The sequence below is a fragment of the Tachypleus tridentatus genome, chromosome 4 (assembly GCF_004210375.1).
Source record: "Tachypleus tridentatus isolate NWPU-2018 chromosome 4, ASM421037v1, whole genome shotgun sequence".
Classification (NCBI taxonomy): Eukaryota; Metazoa; Arthropoda; class Merostomata; order Xiphosura; family Limulidae; genus Tachypleus; species Tachypleus tridentatus.
In genome coordinates, this window is record NC_134828.1 from 25,150,678 (window position 1) to 25,172,807 (window position 22,130).

General features: G+C 36.3%; 1 protein-coding gene across 3 annotated transcripts in view; it reads right to left on the bottom strand.

Annotated features, from left to right (window-relative positions):
- Positions 1–22,130, bottom strand: part of LOC143248702 (breast cancer anti-estrogen resistance protein 3 homolog) — a 76,750-nt gene that overhangs the window by 30,489 nt on the left and 24,131 nt on the right. Inside the window, exon 1 of one of the 3 annotated variants that reach the window (XM_076497342.1) lies at positions 16,106–16,584. The exons of 1 other annotated variant lie outside the window; for it this stretch is intronic. In XM_076497342.1, the coding sequence (XP_076353457.1) occupies positions 16,106–16,148 (43 nt within the window). In that variant the 5' untranslated portion in view covers positions 16,149–16,584. Of the gene's footprint in view, positions 1–310; positions 1,248–16,105; positions 16,585–22,130 lie in introns of those variants that run through there. One more of the 3 variants, XM_076497343.1, reaches the window with a different exon arrangement.

Consider the following 22,130-nt stretch of genomic DNA (forward strand, 5'->3'; position numbering starts at 1 on the left):
CTACTTGGTAGAGACTATAAAAACTGGTGACAATCATGTTCATATATACTGTTATAACATCAATAACCCAAGGTGACCGCTGTTCAAGATGTAATTTCTGGGTTTGTAACAGCCCCTCCATACTGAGAACGTTATCGAAACGTTTTGTGCTATTTATATTAGTTGTAACAGTTTTAAAAACTATCTGATATTACTGACGTGATCCGTCAAATTTCAAATCTCCTGAAACTTAGCAACACGATACCTTTACCGTCATAACTTGTTTACACAATATTTTCAAAGGTTCAACTTACAACTAATACTTACTTACCTGAGCTCTAATAACAACGCTTGGTGTAACACCGTATTTTAATCCGTCCTGCTAGTAACGTGCTCCTGGCACCGATAGACAAACATCATGACAAAGTACAACTTACTTGCCGTTGTTCGCGAGCAGACTTTGTATTCTACCAACAATACAGCGGAATTTCGTAACTTTAGTTCACAAGGCGACCACTAGTTACCACCAATGATCACATGAAAACAAGAGTGTGACTTCAGTAGTTACCACTTCTGAACCTCGTGTCCTAGTACTGACTTACTTATTCTGGAACTGCAAGCCTCTAGAAACGCGGGAATGAATACCAGTTACTTGTAAAGAATCTAACAGGTGGAGAACGCCTCTATCCACTACTGCCTACTTAGTTAGCCCTTGACGTCAGCTGCTACGCCTCAGGCAAGGTAAGAGCAGGTTGCTACGCTTCCCATGGTAGCAGCAACACACAACTTTCTGTGACGCATTAGCGCGTGTCCAAACAAAGTAGTGGTGTCACGGTGGACAAAATTAGAGAGTGTCAGTCTCGTGAGCTCGTACGTTACGAGCTGAACTGAGCTCCGATGTATTGTCCTTCGTTTCTTTCCTCTGTGCTGATTCTATTACCGACAATCGGACAGACTGTGGTTCGAGACTTGGGTAAACGACCTCTCCAGCGATGTTGCTGCACTCCCCTCCCCCCATTTTTCTATAACTGGCAAGTTCCCGACACTGAAACATTTAGCGTTTCTATTAAACTGTTTTTAACTGACTGGTTGTCGTTACATGCGCTTTTATACCAGAGTATCCCAAGAAAACTGTTTATATCCAGTAATTTATTCTGACCCAACCTTCGTTCAAAGTCTTTGTCCAGATCAAAACAAGCAACAAATTACATTAAGTGTTTTTAACTTCTAAATACAAGCCCCCATACTTCGTATGCTGTAAACAAACATTCACTATATAACTGACTGTGGTAAAGAAGACAAGACAGCGAAAACTAAATACAAGTCCACAGTTGTCATGGCAGACATTTGCGATATTATTATATAAAACTGACAAAGAGTTTAGTACAGCGACAAGTTTTCTGTTAAAATCATTTTAATTTATAACAAATATTCTCTGTTATCTTTAAGATTATCGGTAAAAAGTGCTTGAGTTGGTGAACTCCTGTCAACTGACAGTGCTTTATATTGTGTGGACGTTCCTAAAACAAACATTCTTAACAGAAGATAGTTTCTGTTGTCAATACGTTCCCAAAACGCACTCTTAAACCAACGTAAATTTGTATTATGCGGACGTCACCAAAGTAGACTCTTAATAAACAGTAGTTTGTATTATAAGGACATCAATAAATTACAAAATGATGTGTGTTTTTTTTTCACATCTGTACAGCTCAGTAATGTCTTCTGTTTTAGGCCTAACAAGACCATTGCTGGTAACGTTTTTGTAACGCATGTCCTGGTACATAACTAGGCTTCTCTGTATAAAGTTATTCCACATCTATATAACTCGGTAATGTCTTCTGTTTAGACTTAATTGAGCTAATGATAGTTAACAAACTTCGAAACTGTCACTCTCAGTTAAGTTGGTGCGAGATGTTTATTGGGTCTTCTTGTTTATGTAAGAAAACGTTTTTCCAAACTAAGGCAGACTTATATACTGTAGAAATATACAATAAGTTAAAATGGAATTACTCATTTAATACTAATGATGGTGACCTGGCCCTGTGTTCTAGATGATGAAAAGCTAGTATAGAGGAGTGCTTATGATAAGCAGTTAGAATAACGCAACGCTTGTCTAATTAAATTTACAAGTACATTATACTATTCGAATGGACGAGCTGAGCAGAATCAATTGACCAAAGGACGTCGAAACTGCCCTTTACTTTACCAATAATTATCATCCATTTCTTGTGCAATTACGAACGCATTCTCACACGGTGCAAATGTACAAGTTTTGTTTATGTCGGTAAAAATAAAACTATGAACTAACTGGTATAAGAGGCCTGTTCTTATTCTTCTTTATAGCCCTGTAGTTTTAAGAAAACGCGTTTTAACAACATTCCTTTAATGCAGTCTACTTTATAATACATTTACTAACTGTGTAGAAACCGTAAATCATATAGACAACTTAAAAACACTACCTGAACGTAACTTACCTTTTCTAAATCAATGTTGTTAAAAAGTGAGGACACATTAATGAAATTCTTATCTACTACAAGATAAATGTTGTTCTAATGAATGTTGGTTACAAACAGAAAGAAACAGTGGCGGCGCCAAGGGGGGGGACTTGAGCCCCCCCTCAGCCCCCCAATATTGTTACCTACATATATTAATAAAATATGGAAAACACTTCCACTTTTACATATACGCATATTTTTATAAGCAGATTATTTCTAATTTGTAATAATGAATTATTAATCAGAGTACGAGTTTCCAATGAAAACTGCATTGAAAACGCAGTTCAAAATAGCACACCTTTCTGAAATGTACCTTGGTATTTACATTATTATAAATTACCATCTATACTTCATATTGATGGCATTTTGGGAAGCCCCTCCACAGTTTACCACAGAGTCCCTCAGCACCCCCAACGAAAATATCCTGGCGCCGCCACTGGAAAGAAATCTAAGAGAGTTAGATTTCAAACACAGTAACAAGAAGACAATTCTAGATAGACAGTACAAAGAAGAGTGGATTCTAAGCACATAACACCAAACAATTCGGATTTGAAACACAAATGATGAATTAGAAGCTTATGTTTTTTAACGAGATCTCAAAGAAGTCTGTGCTACCTGAAATAATCGTCAGTGAAGATTGTAATCTGGTATTTAAATATATCATCTTTTAAGAGTTGTGAATTAGGACTATAAAATCAATGTTTCTGTAACCAGAGACAGATTAAAGTGTTTCCTTTAAAAGAAATAAAAAATAGTGGCTAAAGTTCATTCTGAACCAGGTTATTCTGTATAAATATGAGACCGCCTTTTTCACTCTCGAGACACAAACGTTCGTCTGCACGTTCACTGGAAATTATGCTGTCTTGGCATCTAAAAACCAAGCCAACTAGAAATTTAGAGGCTTGAAATAATAAGTAAGTTGATAATTAGTTTCTAACAAGGGTCTTCATAACCTTCACGTGAAAGAAATTGAGAGAAATTATTTAATTATCCGATTTTTAAAAAAGTCGAAGTTTTACAACAAAACTAAACAAACATTCAGAAGTTGACAGGCCGTGAAATTTACCGAACACATTAAAAGTTATTTTAGAATCGTTACATATACAATTTAAACATCATTTCAGTTTCGACACGGCGCGAGCTTTTACTGTGGCCCTGGGGTCATGCATGTCTCGTGAAAAATCGTCAACTTTAATGACGTCAATTTGTAGAAATCTGTGGGTATTTTAGAAACCTTGTGATCGTAAGAAACGATATACTAATTATTTTGTTCCAAGTCTCGAAACAGAAAATGAAAGAGCACTTTAACTGTTGTTTTCTGAAACGCTTGTTCCAGTATGACGAACGATCACAGCTTGAAATTCATTACTCAAATCGAAGTCCAACAAGAGTAATTACAGAGTCCCATGTACCATTTTCCCACTGTAGAAGTTTAAAACGTTTTTTTTTAATATAGGATGACCTAAATTATCAGTCAACAGCTGTGACCGTCGATATACTTCGTACATTACTTTAGCTAAGTCTACTGAAGTGGTTAATATTATTTGGGTTGACTTTGTGCGCATGACATATGAACAGCTTACGAGTGCCAAACCTAATATTCATATATATGTTTGCTTTAATTAGGAAGTAGACGTTCCAGTATGCCACCTCGAATCTAATACCACACACATACATAGCTTTATAATGGCCGCGTGGTGTCCGATATCGATCCAGTGATGTACATTGTAGAACATTCTTCTCAGACGTCATTGCAAATATTATTTTCATTGTATAAAATAAGAAATGTTCCTTTTTTTGGAATAGCTTTAATAAATAGGGTAAAACCAAATGAACTTTACTAAAACGCATACACGTTAAGAACAACGAAAACGTTAATCTAAACAATTAAAACAGTGAGAAAAACTTTAATAAAGAAATTTAACAAAATTAATCGAAACAACTGAAACGTGCAAACTTGAACAAAGAAACTAAATACTTAATATTTGAATAGGAACAATAAAAACCTACCACTAGAACAAAATAAATAGTTACAAAAACAAATTGGAGATGTACGTTTTCCACATTCCTTTTTAATGTGTTCAATTAAAAAGTGGATTATGAGATAATATTATGTACGAGTTCTGGTATTGAACGAAAAGCATATTGGGCAGCGACTTATAAAGAGACTAAAGAATGATCTGCAGTGATAGTCACACACCCCTATTTCTGAACAGGAATTAATATAACAAAAGAAATGCGAGACAAGGTTTTACAACGTTTCCTAAGTTTCGGAATGTAAACCATAACTACAAAATAAATAGAAGTAATAAAAACTGTGCAGTGGAATAAAAATAATTACATAATAAAACTCGAATCCTTTCTCTTTCTTAACCTAGATACAGTTTGGTTAAAAAGGAAAATATTCAACAATAGTTCGTTGTTCGTATTTATCATGAAGTGAAAACACCCTGGTATACATCACCTTGACGGTAGGTTATATTTCAATACATCACCTTACGAGGTTGTTACCTTCAATAAGTATAACAACACTTCTTGAAAAGGGAAATAAATATACACTTTTATCATAAACTCGCTTTCCTTGATAAAATTTCGTTTTTCAATTGGTTAAATATTCCTTACTCGATCTTCCGTCAGTGTTATTAAAACGACATAATAATTATTACTTTTAATTATTTGTTTAAGTTTCCACATTTTCTTACAAAATGAAGATTCTTTTTGACGATCTTGTGAACATGACACACAAGAAGTTTACTGCAGGTTTTTCTACTTCTACTGCAACACGACAAAACAGAGCCAACAAAATAAAACTTATCTGTGGTGATTTCTCCACACGAAAACTAAGATAGAGTGAGAAAACAATGTGGTGCTCATTTGTGCCAGTTTCGCTACATCAAAACTAAGATAGAGTGAGAAAACAATGTGGTGCTCATTTGTGCCAGTTTCGCTACATCAAAACTAAGAGGGATAACAACAACGAATTGTTTATCTGTGTTAGTTTTGCTGCAACAAAACTTGTACAGAAAACTAACAATGTTCTATTTAGCTGTGCTAGTTTCGCAACACCAGAACTAAGATAAAGCAACGTACTTACTAGCAAAACTTAAGTGAGAGAACGAACAACGTTTTGTTTGCTTGTGCAAGTTTCTAGTCTTGTAGTAAGGGCTAAATTTGAGTTTGTGTCCCCTATTAAGAGTTTTTAAATGCCGTTGGAGGGTCCTACGAGGGCTATTTTATTAAAATGTGTTCAGTTGAAAGATACACATATGCGAGAAACGAACACAGAAACGATCTGTTTATTTTAAATTACAGTTTTACCCAAGAACTGAGAAATCAGGAGGAAGGCAGCTAGTCAACAGCACCCATTCCAAACCTTGGACTATTCTTATCTGATCGAGTAGTGGGATTTGATATTAAACCACAGCCACAAAATGTGAAGCACATTTTTACGACAACGGGTCGTGAATATGAATCAATTTCACAGTTCGGCCACATTAACCAATAAGCCACGTCCAGCCCCCAACACAAAAAGAATACTAATAATTATAAAACGAGTAGAATGAAAGGATAGTTAAATAGACAAACGGACAGATACGTACGCGTACGTATACAAGTCACGTCTTGTGGTTACCACTGGACTTTAGTTTTAAGAGAGTAAAGCGAATGCTTTACTCAATATACGCTTATCGATAATGTGGTTCTTAAGCAAATACTTATTCAAACCGCAAAAATCGCTTGAATAGATCATGACATAATCACTCGTGATACTTAAAAGGGTTTCTTGTTCATATCGAAATAACATGACTAACACCATAACTACGTTAAGCATACCGGTAAGCAAGTCATCACGCCTCACGAGCACACACAAAACTCTTGACTGAATCAGCTAGATACGAGTACGGATCATGTATCTGTATATTTTCACGAACTGGATAAGATGAGTTAAAAATGAAACAGAACTATTTTCTGGTTACACAAATCTGATTTTGACCTATTCCATTAAAGATATAACGTTACTAATTACAGATAAGATTTTTGACATAACGAAGTAAACATTTCGATGTATGGATTATTTATAACACTACACCATTCATCAACTGGGTTGCCAGGACGAAGAAGTACTCAAAGTCATCATTTTACGTTCGTCACCTTTAAATCTAAACAAAAACTGCCTTATATGTGCTACCTTTAAATATGTACAAAAATTAGATGTACAAGGACTGCTTTAGATCTGTCAAGTTAAATCTACCAAAGGACTACTTCAGATGTACCATCTTTAAATCTATCCAAAACATTATTTAACTGTGTCAACTCCAAACAACCTTCTGCAGTACCCACAGTACTTTACAAAAGTATTTACCCCTACAAATAATGTCACATTTTGATGAAATACAAATAATGTAAACAGTTTTTAATGAACTTGTTTTTATTCACAACAATGATCAAACGTCACACTTAAGTGCGAAGGATGCTGAATGGCAGCAAAACCTGCAAAGAAAATATAAAAATTGAAATTTGATGATTGCACAAGTATTCAATAATCTAAATCAGTATGTGGTGGAAGCACCTTTGGCAGCGTTTACTGCTGCAAGTCTTTTTGCACAGATCTCAACCAGCTTTGCACATTGGGATGGTATCATTACTCTTTTTCCTGGTAAAACTGATCCAATTCTGAAAAGGACATTGAGAATTGTTGATGGACTGTAACCTTCAAGTCTCTCCATAAATTTTCCCACTAGATTTTTGTTAAGACTTTGACTGGGCCACTTCAGGACATTCATTTCTTTTTTTGAAACCACTTCAGTGTGGCTTTGTTCTTCTGAAATGTGAATTTTTGACCCAGTTTTAGATTCTTGGCTCAAAAGGTTTTCGTCCAGGATTTAGCTTTTTTTTTTTACCCTCCTTCTTCCCTTCAATTCTGGCTTGTTCTCCAGTCCTTGCTTACGAGAAGAATCCACATAACTTGGTGCTGACACCATCATGATTAAAAGTTGGGATGGTATTGAATTTAGACCAAAATACTCAATTTTTTATCTCATCTAACCACAAATCCTTCTACCACATGTCTACAGTATCATTTACAAGCTTTGTCGTAAACTTCGTACAAGATTTAACATGATTATGTTTCAGTAATGTTTTCTGTTTTGCCACTCGTCCATACAAACCAGCTTTGTGTAGGGACCAGAATATTATCCATGCACGAGCTCTGACAATTTTTCAAAGTCACTGTTGACTTTACAGTGGCATCCTAACCAGTTTCTTGCTTGATCTGAGCGGCAACTGGATGGTATAATACAAATTCTGCTTCTTAACGATGGACTTCACTGAACTCAAAAGGGATAATCAGACTTTGAAGTTTTCTTGTAACCTTTTCCTAATCATTTTTTCTCTACCACTTTGTCCTTGACTTGTCTAGAAAACTCCTGGGTCTTCATGGTTGGTTTGTCGTGTTACTGTGCGAGTTATGGCTTCAATAGACGTAATTATTTTGAAGTTAAACCACTTTGATTACTCATAGACAAAGACCATTACACTCATTGCGTGACCTTTCAAATTAATTCCTTGCACCTGAATTCATTTATGCTTGCCATTGCAAAGAGGTTGAATACTCATGTAATTGAGGATATTCTAATTAGATTGTGTTCGTTCAAAGTTAGAATATCATTTGAAAGTCTCGTGACTGCAAGCCTCAGACGGCAACAAAAAATGGAAACTTTGCAGGGAGAGGTGAATACTTTGACAAAGCTCTTATTATATTTCAAATTGCTTGGTTTAAGAAGCTTAAACTAAACAGGTAGAAAACTAAAACATCTTATGCACGTGCATCCGGATCGTTGAGAAACATAAATTATACGTATACGACTTAAGAGCATACGTGTACACAATGCTAGCAGTTAGTTAAACAGTTGATTTGCATATGTTTCACAGTTCCCCGTCGCGTAGAGGGACGTCCAGATTGCAGCCACAATTTAGTGTCTTTGTTTATTGACCATATGGCAATTTTTACTGTTTAGTAAAATATCAGGTCATCCCATAAGTAATGTCCGACAATTTAATACAGAACGTGCATCATCATTTCTGTCTTTGTAGAAGGCTTTAATGACTAGAGTATGTAGTACAACGTGTATAAGAATGTTCAGACAAATAAAACAAACTAACCCAACTCCACGTTTTCAGATCATTAATCCAATAAACCCTCAAGAAGATAGATGTATCTAAGGAACACATTAGACATATGATGCTTTATGAGTTTAACAAAGGCAATAGTGCAGCAGAACCTACACGGAACATTCAAGGTGTTTATGGAGTGGAGTCTCTCAATGAAAGAAAATGTCGAAGGTGGTTTCAGAAGTTCAGATCAGGTGACCTCGGCTTAAATGATGGCAGTACAATTTTACAAAATGTCTACATTGCCATTAACGTGTTACAAACATCTAGACTGGTACTACCTTGAAGTTCTAACTCCCAAAATTCACTGGAAATTAGGGTTAAAAGACAAACAGCAAAAGTTTAAATAACTGTCTGAGAGGTCAGATCTCACTCTACAGAGCATTTTCTTAGAACCTTTCACGTAAATTTGACACTCAATATTTATAAAAATGAAAACTTGAAAAGTGACATCTGTCCTGTTGGAAGTGATTTTCAATCTGTATAACGTAACTAGATAGAATGATAGGCGTACAAGACGTTATTCTAATGTTGTAAGACACGACCTCAGACACCCACGTAATATCAGAAACTAATGTGACAACATACTTCCGTCATTGAGATTTGGAATTTGCTCCACCGAACTGGTGATTTAAATCTTATTTTTGCTTTTTAATTTCGCTCAAAGCTAAACGAGGTTTATCTGCGCTAGCCATCCCTAACTTAACAATGAAAGACTAGAGGAAAGGCAGCTAGTTATCACTACCCACCACCAACTGTTGGGCTACTCTTTTACCAAAAAATAGTGGGACTGACCGTAACTTATAACGCCCCCACGGTTGAAAGGGCGAGCATGTTTGGTGCGATGGGGATGCGAACCCACAACGCTCGGATTACAAGGCGAGCGACATAACCACCTGGTTATGCCGGGCCGGTGATTTAAACATTAATTGTGCGCATTTCACATTTGCAAGTCAATAAGCGCAACTGTTTGTAAATGGACTCGCTACTCGCAATTAAATTATCACATATTAAGACACTTCGAATATATTTGCGTGCTTCAGAATTTTCTCTCAGAGCTACACAGGGACTGCTTTCCATAGCATTCCCTAATGTTTTTGTACTGACAGGCAGAGTAGAGGAAAGACAGTTAGTCAAACGGCTCGCACGTGGTGCACGTTTTTGAGCCAGCGGGACGTGAGCCACAAACCTTATGATGTAAAGATCGGATACATTAACAACAATGTCATGAGCGTTCCATTTCTAACAGGCTTCCCGATGGCACAGCGGTATGTCTGCGGAATCACACCGCTAAAAGCCGGGTTTGGATACCAGTGATGGGCAGAGCACAGATCGCCCATAGCTTTGTGCTTAATTCTAAACAAACATTTCCAACAGAAACAGAGATAAAACGTGAAGTTTGTCAGCAGTTAATCTGTGTGGACAACCAAAACACATAACAAACACGAACGTGCATCTTTTTACTTGGGACATTAGCTGCCTCTTTCCATACAATAAACTCTGACGTCATCTATCCTCAATTCGAGTGGCAATTCGAACTGTGTGTTTATGTTAGGCCAAATCTTTTCAAGGTCGAGGCCTTTAAAACTCATCCGAGATTTTATTAAATGTCTGGTTTAAAGGCTCATAACACTCTTTGCATAGTTGTTCTTAATACGTGATAATTGAATTCCAGTCAAACTTTTCTAAAATTAAAAAGAAAATGAAACTTGCGTCTGATGTTTATTTTAATATCGTCATTGTAATTAAAAAGACAGTTAGATGTGTATTACATCTCTCTAATACGATCCTACTTAAACTGAAATTTCTGCTCTATTCTATAGTTCAATTATTGTGCATTGCTACTAAGTCGTGCAAGAAATGTTCGTAATAACTTGAAACGAATACGATAATCGGAATAATATAATGTGTAAGAAATCCTAGATGTCACTGTTAAAAATAATAGACACTTCCGGTTTCAGCAGTTAACTAAAAACCAAAAACCTCTTTAGACTCCGAAGGATCAAAACTGCTCTTGGGAGAATTTTCAATCTGGAAAGGGTAGAGGATGTAGTCAAACATAGGGATACATGTTTTTTAATTTGCTCTCTACGCCCATGGGCCTCTTGAATATACGAGTAGGAGGACACAATTTACATCTCCCACGTCGGTGATAGCCATACACAGGTTCAGTTGTAATAATTAAAGTTATGAGACGCTAAAAGTCAAAACACATTTTACACCATTCACACGTCAGTAAATATTTTCTTTTAAAGTAACAAAACTGAAAAGAAAAATACCCGCGTCACTACTAACAGGCCCGGCACGGCCAGATGGTTAAGGCACCCGACTCGTAATCTGAGGGTCGCGGGTTCGAATCCCCGTCACACCAAAACATTCTCGCCCTTTCAGCCGTGAGGACGTTATAATGTTACGCTCAATCCGACTATTCGTTGATAAAAGAGTAGCACAACGGTTGGCGGTGGGTGATGATGACTAGCTGCCTTCCATCTAGTCTCCTATTGCTATATTAGTGACGGATGGCACAGATAGCCCTCGTGTAGCTGTACGTGAAATTCAAACCAAACCATTACTAATACGGTAAACATTCATTGGAAGACAATGCGTGAAAATAAAATATATTATCAACTACACCATGTTTTCCATATCCGGTGTTCTCTCTGTAACATAGACTGTTGTTCCGAAAAAACAAGTTGGTCGTTCATCAAATGGACTGTTCACATTTGTTCGATAAGACTTCTACTTACTTTGGATGACTGATTTTAACCGCTAGAGATGTACGATACGATGTTTCACTACTTATGAAGTATTTTAACCAATGTTTGTTTTTCTTTAGCTACTGGACCCCGGCATGGCCAGGTGGTTAAGGCACTCGACTCGTAATCCGACGGTCGCGGGTTCGAATCTCTATTTCAAACATGTTCCCCCTTTCAGCCGTGAGGACAGTATAATGTGTCGCTCAATCCCACTATTTGTTGGTAAAAGAGTAGCCCAAGAGTTGGCGGTGGGTGGTGTTGATTTGTTGCCTTCCCCAAGCCTTCCACTGTTAAATTAGGGGCGGCTAACGCAGATAGCCCTCGTGTAGCTTTGAGCGAAATTCACAAACAAACTAACTAATGACTAGGGATAAAGGCAGTAACACCTACTTCCATTAGACTGTTCCATTTCAAACGGTGTAACGGGACAGTTATTTTTGTAACAGCATCACAGCACTAGCCTTGGACCTCCGGTTCGCAGCCAATCACAGCAACCATTGAGCCACACCTGCCCCAGTTTAACAACGAAAACACGGTGCTCTCAAGTAAGAAATTCAGTTCATTTAGGAATTGCACGTATTTGTAGCTGGATAACACAAACACCATAAAAATACCGTCATCTTATCACTTGAAACTATTCCAAATCTTCTAAAGTTTATACGTTCTACATTAATAACTTTCCACATAATACTTTCATAGCACAAACGAGACCTCTCTTTCAAGCAAACATGCATTTAAAATGATTGAGCCAACATTTAACAACTTTATAAAACATACAAGGCTTAGATTTACACTAAAATGAACGTTGTAATAACCTTACGAAACAAATATTATAAGGCTTGGACTGGCACTGAATTAAAGTTGTTGTGTTTTTTTTTATTTCGCGCAAAGCTACACGACGGCTATCTACGTTAGCCGTCCTTAATTTAGCAGTGTAAGACTAGAGGGAAGGCAGCTAGCTAGTCGTCACTACCCACCGCCAACTCTTGGGCTACTCTCTTACCAACGAATAATGGGATTGACCATAACATTATAAACAACCCCACGGCTGAAAGGGCGAGCACGTTTGATGCGACAGAGATTCGAACCCACGACCCTCAGATTATGAATCGAGCACCTTAGCCACCTGGCCATGCCGGACCCTGAATTAAAGTTCTAACAACGTTATATAACAAGGATTATGAATATTAGATTTACACAGAATCAACGTTCTAACAAAAACAACTTAACTAACAAGTTACTCTAAAACTATCACTATGGTTTATAAGATGGTTTCCAGTGATTCGTTCTTTGTATTTACTAAAATCAAATCACTGAAAGATGCAAGTTCAGAATTAAGTAAATATGACGTCATTGTGTCCAAAAATAACATTATAAAACTTTGAACTGTGTTAGTTTTGTTAAAATAAATCGCATGGTTACTATATATGAGGATCCCGATAACACGAGCGTCTTCGGAAAACGGATATTCCTCCTTTATTTTTCTCCCGAGATCTGTCTATCCAGATCAAAACATTACCATGAAATCGTTTTAAAACTCCAACTTGTCAATAAGAGTTGTGAAATTATACCTGATACAGGCTGTTGTTGATTAACCGATCCCGTTTGAAGGTCACTCTCAAGGTCGATTGGATCAATAGTTCATTCTAGGTTAGAGATATATTCCAGAAAACGATAGCGTGTCGTCAGTTGCTTACAACTGAAAAAGCGCCGCCTTGTTATTATTCATTACACACACACACAAAAAAAAAACGATAATTTATGTTGCCAGCAAAACTTCACGGTCTTAGCCTCTGCCTCTTCCCATCAATGATGGCCTCGATATGGCTAATTTTCCCGGTTCGCTCTGGGGTAGACGTATAGAAAGCAAGGACGTAGGGGGTGAAACTCATGGACCAGATTGGAGCACACTCAGACAGCAAGTGTAACGTATCTTACACTCATGCTTCGCCCCCTTACATGCCTGTAAATGTAAGTAATATAAACAATTTTTCTTACATTGTATCATGAAAACACATGCTATTAGCAGAGAAACTTCATGTTTCGGAATTATGATTGAAAACGTCAATCAATCTGAAAAACGTGTGGTGTTCAGGAAGCACAAAGTGAAACACGTTAACTACTTAGTAGGAAAAATGTGGTGGCGACTAGTTACTAAAATATAAAGATAAAAAATCGATAAAAATCCACAAATGTAGCAGCCATTAATAGAAAGAGAGATTTACAACCTATTATGTTAGATGTTTTTCAAAACTGACGGAAAAAAATTAAATTATTAAATAACAAATACATGTTTGGTTTAACAACAGATCCAGAGTTGCGTGTCCTGTGACGCAATTTCACTCTAAAAAGAGATGGAGAGCTGCGAGTCCTGTGACACTAGGTAAGAAGAGTAAGAAGTGATCTTTTATAAGTTTGATAACTAGGTGGATCAGTTTGATAAAGGAAGAGGTCACTTTTTTAATGTGTTTATAGAGTTCTAAAGTTAATAAGACGAGAGAGAGAGGACACCAGTCTAATTAAGACTTGAGAAAGAGAGGTTAGAACCTAGTTAAACTAAGCTGTCATCTTTTTCTAGCAGGTTGATAAAGTAGTAAGTATGATGAAGAGTGACACTTCACTGGAATTTAATGGTAGTATCAATAATTTTACTTCTATCAACAGCGAGTTTGAAAGGACAATCTTGAAGGACGAAAACAGTCTCTTGTTGATCATAGGTTATGTGTTTTAAAGCTCAATCAAACTACCTCATAACGAACTGGTTGTTGGCTTTTTGATAAAAGAAACCGACTTCACCGTTTCCTGTTAAGTCATGTAAAACGTCACATCGAATAACCTCGTGCACAAAGTGATGCATGCATATCTAGCCTGTTACGTGTTTGTTTTTTTTCTAACTCGCTTCAATATACTACATTGACGCGTGATATGAAAGAAAGAATCTAAGAAAATTAAGGTCATTTTTGGCACAAATCGAGACCCAAACGTATATACAATGAAGGCCTTGTCCTATATGTTTACAAGGTAACTAATAATGTTGACGTCATCATATGGAATAGCCTTTTAAGCTGACGTCTCATGACGTCAACTTTTTCAGGTACACAAAAATCATGGAAAGATAACGATTTCAAAACGAGTTACACAACTGAAGAAGAATACGTCATCAGAACAGGTCATGAAGGTTAGAGGTCATCTACCGATCGATAATGTACTTAAACAAGAAAAACGTTCATAAAAGGGTTTCAATTTTAACCACAATTGAATCATAGATGAGGAATACGTACATTTTCTTGGACCCAAAGATTTGTCACCTGAACAAATCATTACGTACAAACTTGCTCAACGATCTCTCGCACATATATAACTAAAATCAAATCAAAAGCGTGTTCTTCAATATGGTGTCCTCAGCCGTTTACATGCGTTTTGAAAGCTTTAGATTTGAACAGAGGTGGCCGAAGCTAACATCACACTCCAAGTTTCCATCCGTAAAATGCTCACCATGTTCATGATTTATTCAGACACAAATACGTGGTCTTTTAGATACACAGCATTTACCTCACCGATACGTTATCGCCACGTGCAAATAAATACGCCTACATTTGTCTTCTACATCTGTCCGAAAAGCACGCCTCACTGCGCTGTAATCACTTTTATAGCATACAGTAGGAAATGGCTCTGAGTGGTTAGAGTTCAAATACAAGTTGCAGCAAGTATGGATAAAATAATTATTTCAAACATGCTTAAGTAATAGGCCTTAAATAACATGAATTACGTATATGTACCATAATGGAATTAATTATGTACATAAATATACGATGATAAATTGTGTATGTAAAATATATGATAATGATATAAATTATGCATATACATTCTGATGTGAATTATGTATTTAAGTGGTTTGTTTTAACTCAAAAATAAAGAAAGAAACTGAAACGACTTCGATTCATCTTCCCACAGTCACTCTTGGTCTTGTATTATAATAACTTCAAAATAAAAACAAACATATGACACTGGCTTTAAAACTCGACCTTTATTAGTGTGATAAAAAATCTGGCAAGTATTAAAGAAGAGGTGAGCAGAATTACAGAAACAGAGCGACAAAAACCCCATCTGTGCGTGTTCATTATTTCTATAAAATGTCTTCAGTCGGTTCAAGGTCTTCGTTTTTAATTATTTTTAGTGTAGACTCATATAAATAGCTCCCTTTGGATAAGAAATACTTAATAAATAATAGCTAAATATCTTATTTTTACTTTCATATAGGAATTCTAATTATTTTTAATTTATGTTGATTTTAAGATTGGTTATATATTAAATACCCATTAAGGCCTGTTTCTTCCACGTTAACTTCGTATCTCGCTATTCTTTTAACGTGTCAATCATCATACAATTTATACAGATGTAAACGCCTGTTCTTACATAAGGATTTACAGGTATGTATCGAAAGTTTAGATCTATTTACGCGCAACCCTCTTTGTACCTTACAGGTTTCAACAACATAATAATTTACTATCTTGACACAACGCGCTTTCTGCCTTGTATTATCATCAGTACTGGGTTTCTTAATTCACAATTATACGCAATTGATACAAATTACAATCACAAATAGTCACCAGTCACTGACGGGTAAGGTGTTAAGTCTCCAAATGAATTAGTATTTTAAGAAAAATTACATAAAACTAATAAACCTTAAACTTAGTATTAACCAACCTTTCACAGAGGGAGCCCAGCATTTCATGTAACCATTTCCCATTTGGATGTTGAACTCGGGTCACTTTACCATCTGCGAGACTGTGATTAACCGTTCTACCATTAAATCCAACTTCTTTGCCACTAAGTAAGAGTACTTACAAACACGTGCTATACTCAGAGGCTACCAAGTCTCTTCTCGGAGATTATTATAATCTCGGCCTCATACGTCCATAAACCGTACACGTAGCTAAATTTGAACTCAGCGTCTCATCGAGTTGACAGGAAAATAAGAATAAGTATTACTTGCAATGCCTTTAAGTGTCTTCGTCGTTTGTGTGAGTCAGTGTTAGTGTAGAGTTTCACCATGGTGATTATCTTGAATGACGTAACAATCAACTTTAACTTAACGCGTATCTGTAGGTACTGAAGGCTTCATCACGAGTTTTTTTTCCACCATATCGTCAGGGGTCCGATCTCAACACTTGAGACAGTAACTTGTCTATTAGATTGCTTTCAAGAATGGCATTTATTAACGAAAATTTATAGCACAAGAACAGCTGGAACACACGTGGGTTGGACGAAACCATCTGTTTCACTTAAGACGCGGTAAACATGTTTTGGGTAATTCATTTTACAACCTCAAGCCACGACCCCTGAAACAGACTAGAGCTCGATTGTTTCTAATTTGGAACAGCGTTTTTTTCATATGAGGTATCTATATACTTATATAATCTGTTGGGCCCGGCATGGCCAAGCGTGTAAGGCGTTCGACTCGTAATCCGAAGGTCGCGTGTTCGAATCTCCGTCGCACCAAACATGCTCGCCCTTTCAGCCTTGGGGGCGTTATAATGTTACGGTCAATCCCACTATTCGTTGGTAAAAGAGTAGCCCAAGAGTTGGCGGTGGGTGGTGATGACTAGTTGCCTTCCCTCTAGTCTTACACTGCTAAATTAGGGACGGCTAGCGCAGATAGCCCTCGAGTTGCTCTGTGCGAAATTCAAAAAACAAACAAACAAACAATATAATCTTAAATTTTAAAAGATTAATTTTAAAATCACCAGGGGTAGAGCCACGCAGCCCGAAACGATATGAACATTAAAACGCCTGTTTGGTATTAGCCGTGTTTCTTGATATACCTTTTTATAATTTGTAATTCATGAGTAACACACATAGGATTACTAATCACGTGATTTCCATCCATTCCTGCTCAATTTCTTTAATATAAATCAATATATATGTAACAAAATGCTCATAATGTTTATAAAAACACTGCGACTTACTAACGTAAATCATTCAGGCATGTACCTCAGCAACGTTACTAGTTAATACAATGATAATTTAAAACTACACTTAAATGTTCGAAAATGGGGTTCAAATCTGTAATGGCCCGGCATGGCCAAGCGCGTTAAGGCGTTCGACTCGTAATCCGAGGGTCGCGGGTTCGAATCCCGGTCGCACCAAACATGCTCGCCCTTTCAGCCGTGGGGGCGTTATAATGTTACGGTCAATCCCACTATTCGTTGGTAAGAGAGTAGCCCAAGAGTTGGCGGTGGGTGGTGAATGACTAGCTGCCTTCCCTCTAGTCTTACACTGCTAAAGTAGGGACGGCTAGCGCAGATATCCCTCGAGTAGCTTTGCGCGAAATTCAAAACAAACAATCAGATCTGTGAATAAAATCTTCGATTACAGTATATTATCAAATTCAATAGTTAATAACCACCAACAGAGGTCAAAACCGTCGTAAAAAAACACAAAAGTCTAAAGGAACAGGGAAGGAAAACACGGAGAAAAGGGATTCACTACTGAAAATAATAAAAAAATATCCAGCAGATAAGTTTGAGAACATATCAGATTTACTCTTGGATCAGAAAGTAGATCTTATTCACAAGTAGGAATACATCGTCTATCAAATGTAACTTTTAAATATAAAAAAAAAGTGCAAGATAAGTCCGTAGAATAACAGAATATTCTTCAGGATATTCAGTACTAAATAATTACATATTCTCTGAGTGGCTGAATTCTTGAGAAACAGAGAAATACTGAACATAAACTCACAAACACAATAAACAATCTTCATTCAAACAAATACGATGAGAATGTACCTCACCTGTCACAACCAACAGCCACCTTTACTAGAGAGTTAGCTTTAAATTTGTTTAGTGCTACTGCAGACTGAATAATATAGATGAAATCCTCTAAAAGACTAACCCTATTGAGGACGTGTTCCAGACTGAATAAATCTCATGTTACTTATTTATTTACCTCGTTAATGTCAGATTTAGCCAGAACGACTGGTGCTAATCACGTGACTGGTCACAAACAATGAAACCTAAAATATCTTTACTTGGAAAGATCACCTGACTGCTAGTGAAAAAGATAATTGTGATAACTTCACATACTACAGGTGAACTGGCAGCTATATTTAGCAAGAGAAGATAAAATATAATATTCAATGTAAATGTTTGTTTGTTTGTTTTTTAAATTAACAACAAAACTGCACAATAGGCTATCTCTGCTCTGGCCACCACGGATATAGAAATCCAGTTTCAAACATTGTAAGTCTGCAGACATTCTGCTGTGTTACTGGGCGCTCTCTATGTGAATGTTGCAGAACAATAAGTAAATTGAGCAGAAAGAAACAGAATGGTCTTGTTTAATAATGCGTTTTGTGAGATTTCTGCATATATATAAAACTGCGAAAAAATTTGGGTATTATCAAGTCCACAAAGTTTCACTCCTAAGTTGTGCTATTTGTTCATTGGGTTAGAATAGTTAAATATATACGAATATACACTAAGCTTATTTCGAGATATCCTGTCTGTTCTCGTAAACCGCTGAGATATGAAAACATGTTCAGCAATTACTCACGATAGTACAGTTTATATACATTTAGCCTCAGGCAGGTCGTAATAACATCTTGTAGGCTTGCTGTGCTCACGTGCATCTAGTGAGGAAATTATGAAAGTTACAGAATAGTCTAAGTACTACCATACACCATGTGGCATAGCGTATTACCACAACGAACGTAGGAACGAGTTCAAAACCATAAATCATTAATTCACATTTCGAGTACGATAACTAGTGGGCAGTTCCCAGCCCTCATAGAAAGATATATTGATGAATAAACGGAGAGATCTCATTTAGATTTGTTTTTAATGTAAATTTATTTTATGCACTATACATATAGTTTGTGATATACGTTTTACTATTTTAAGCAATTGTGATGACCTTACATGTCTGATTGACTGGTGGGGATTCAATCAACAACGAACTTCAACTACCCTCTTTCCACCAATCAACCAAGCTTGTTCACCACCTACCTAATTGTGTAGGCACGCGTCACTTGAAATCTATTTTATTGTTTTGTTCGAAACACATCAAGGGTTTAAAGTGACAATATATTTGCATTTCTGGGTATTTTTCAGCTATTTTGAGAGAAGGGAAAGTACTGTGGAGACTTCAGAACGTTCCAGGAGACTTGGGCTGTCTTCATTTACTGTCTTGGGTGATGATAAATGTGTCAGTACACTGCTATAAAACTTGACAACGTGGATGAACTTGTTAAATAACAAGATATGTTATAAGAAACATTTTAAAAACAGATCATTTTTAAAGACAGAGTTTCTTTCATCTTGTTTTGCCAGCAACTTTGCACTAGGTTAGGGACAACCTTTAAGGTGTTCAGTTTCTCGCTGAATGTAGCTTCTTGGGGATTCCAATACAGTTACAATACTGTCTCTTATGTTTGTTTGTTGTTTTTAATTTCGCGCAAAGCCACATGAAGGCTATTTGCGCCAGCCGTCCCTAATTTAACAGAGTAAGATTGCAGAGAAGGCAACCAGTCATCACCACCCACCGCCAACTCTTGGGCTACTCTTTTACCAACGAATAGTGGAATTGACAGAAACGTTATAACATTCCCACGGCTGAAAGGGACGGCTAGTACAGATAACCCTCGTGTAGCTCTGCGCGAAATTTAAAACAAACCAAACTAAACCGAATAAAAATTCAAATTTTTTATTCGAAAATTTATTGATTGAAAAATTTCGGGATTAATTACTCGTTCATGTTAATAACATGTATAAAAATGCCGTTTTTTTAAAAAAATAAGTTTCATAATACACGAAATTAACTGATTTTAAAACCAGTTTAATTACTTCAACGTATCTCGTCTAGAGTTTTCACTCAGTGGTGTCTAAAAGCCGTTAATTCATTATGGAATTTGCTTGGATTTTCAGAACACTTTAGATGAAGCGTTTCTTACTTTCTTCACACAAAATTCTCCATAGTTTATCAACTATTTGTGGGGATTTTTTCTTTTTTTTCCTCCATTTTTAAAGCAGTAACTCTTTAGTGCAATGTGTTCTCACAAAGAGGTGCTACCACCAATAAGAACAGTTTTTGTTGTTGTTTGGTTGTTTTTGAATTTTGCGCAAAGTTACACGAGGACTATCTGCGCTACCTTCCCTAAGTTAACAGTGTAAGATTACAGAGAAGGCAGCTAGTCATCACCACCCACCGCCAATAGTTAAGCGCAAAGCTACACAAGGGGATATTTGTTCCGTTCCAAGTTTCCAGCATTACAATTCTATAGACTTAACGCGGTGCCACCAAGAGAGGAAGAGTCTTTTGTTACCATTGTTTCAGTATGTGTGTGGTAGTTTCGTTTCGCGTTTTGTTATTATACAGAAACATGCACTGAACTACAAAGTAATTTAATTACTAAAATTTAGTCTTGTTCGATTCCAAATTCACTCTATAACACTATGTAACAACATTTTTACTTTTTCTTGTTCCTGGACAGAGAGTGTTATTTCCCAATTGCTTATGTCTAAAGTAAATGGAGAAGACCTATTTTTCTCTTCAAACTTTGCTTTTTTGACCTGGGAGCGTATAACGAAAATACGATTGGAGACTATGTTTGGGAACTGATACGTGAAAGTGATTTACACTACAGTTGCAAATCTCAAAAAACTACTCACTTCTAAACATTTTTGTTCATTTTTGTATAACTTTAGTATAAATACATGCAAATCTTAATTCATATGTTGTTTTATTCAGACCTTATGTAAGTGAAAATATGCAAATTTGCCCGTTTTTACATAGAAAATAGGTTAATTTCTAAATTTCATTATCCAGGTCACAAAAGCAAAGTTTGAAGAGAATAATGGACATTTTCTGTACTTTTACAACATAAGCAACTATGAAATAACACACACTATCCAGGAACAAAATTTGTATTATTGATGTTGTTTCTCAGCGAATAGAAAAACGTTTTCTAATCAAATTATGTAAATCACACTTGGCTTAATCTCAACAACCAACTGTTCATGACTCAATCATTACTGTAGTTCAGTTAAAAACTAAAGCAGTAGAAAGACCTTGCTTATCATCCACGTGGTTTTTGAACCGTCATGAGAATGGCAAAAATCTGGCGGTTCTCCAAATATGTCATAATTCCGGCATGATGACAAGCCATTAAAACCATCACTTGTCCTTGTCTCTCACATTCCAAAGTTTTCTATGATACGTCTGTTTCCCATTAAAAGTATAGCTGTAAACATAGCAAGTTAGCGCTTCAAGAATGTCTTTGGTATTTAATAACACTCACTGTTCACGAGAGTAGCATTATAAATTTGAATATCTGTCCTTAACCTTCAGCTTGCTATTCGTTCATTCGTGGTTTCAAAGTCATTGTTTATATGTAGTGTAAGTTTTAACACGTTAGTTACTACTGTAAATTCATGAGCTTGAGTACAGCTACAAAACGTTTCTTTATTGTCTTTCAGTTTCGCTCTTCCAGTTAGTGTTTCCCCAAACCCATCAATTTTGGCCACGTGAGACAAAACAGAGAACAACTCAATCCTAAGTTTTTTTAACATTTCAAAAACACAGCATATAAACTGTTCTTCTATTTTAATTCTCTGTACTACAGGGAAAGTATAAATTGAAAATATAAACTCTATAACTTTCAAAGCTAACATCTCTCTTTTGTACTAAAATGAACTGGTAATGAGTGTTAAAACATAATAAATCGCTTATA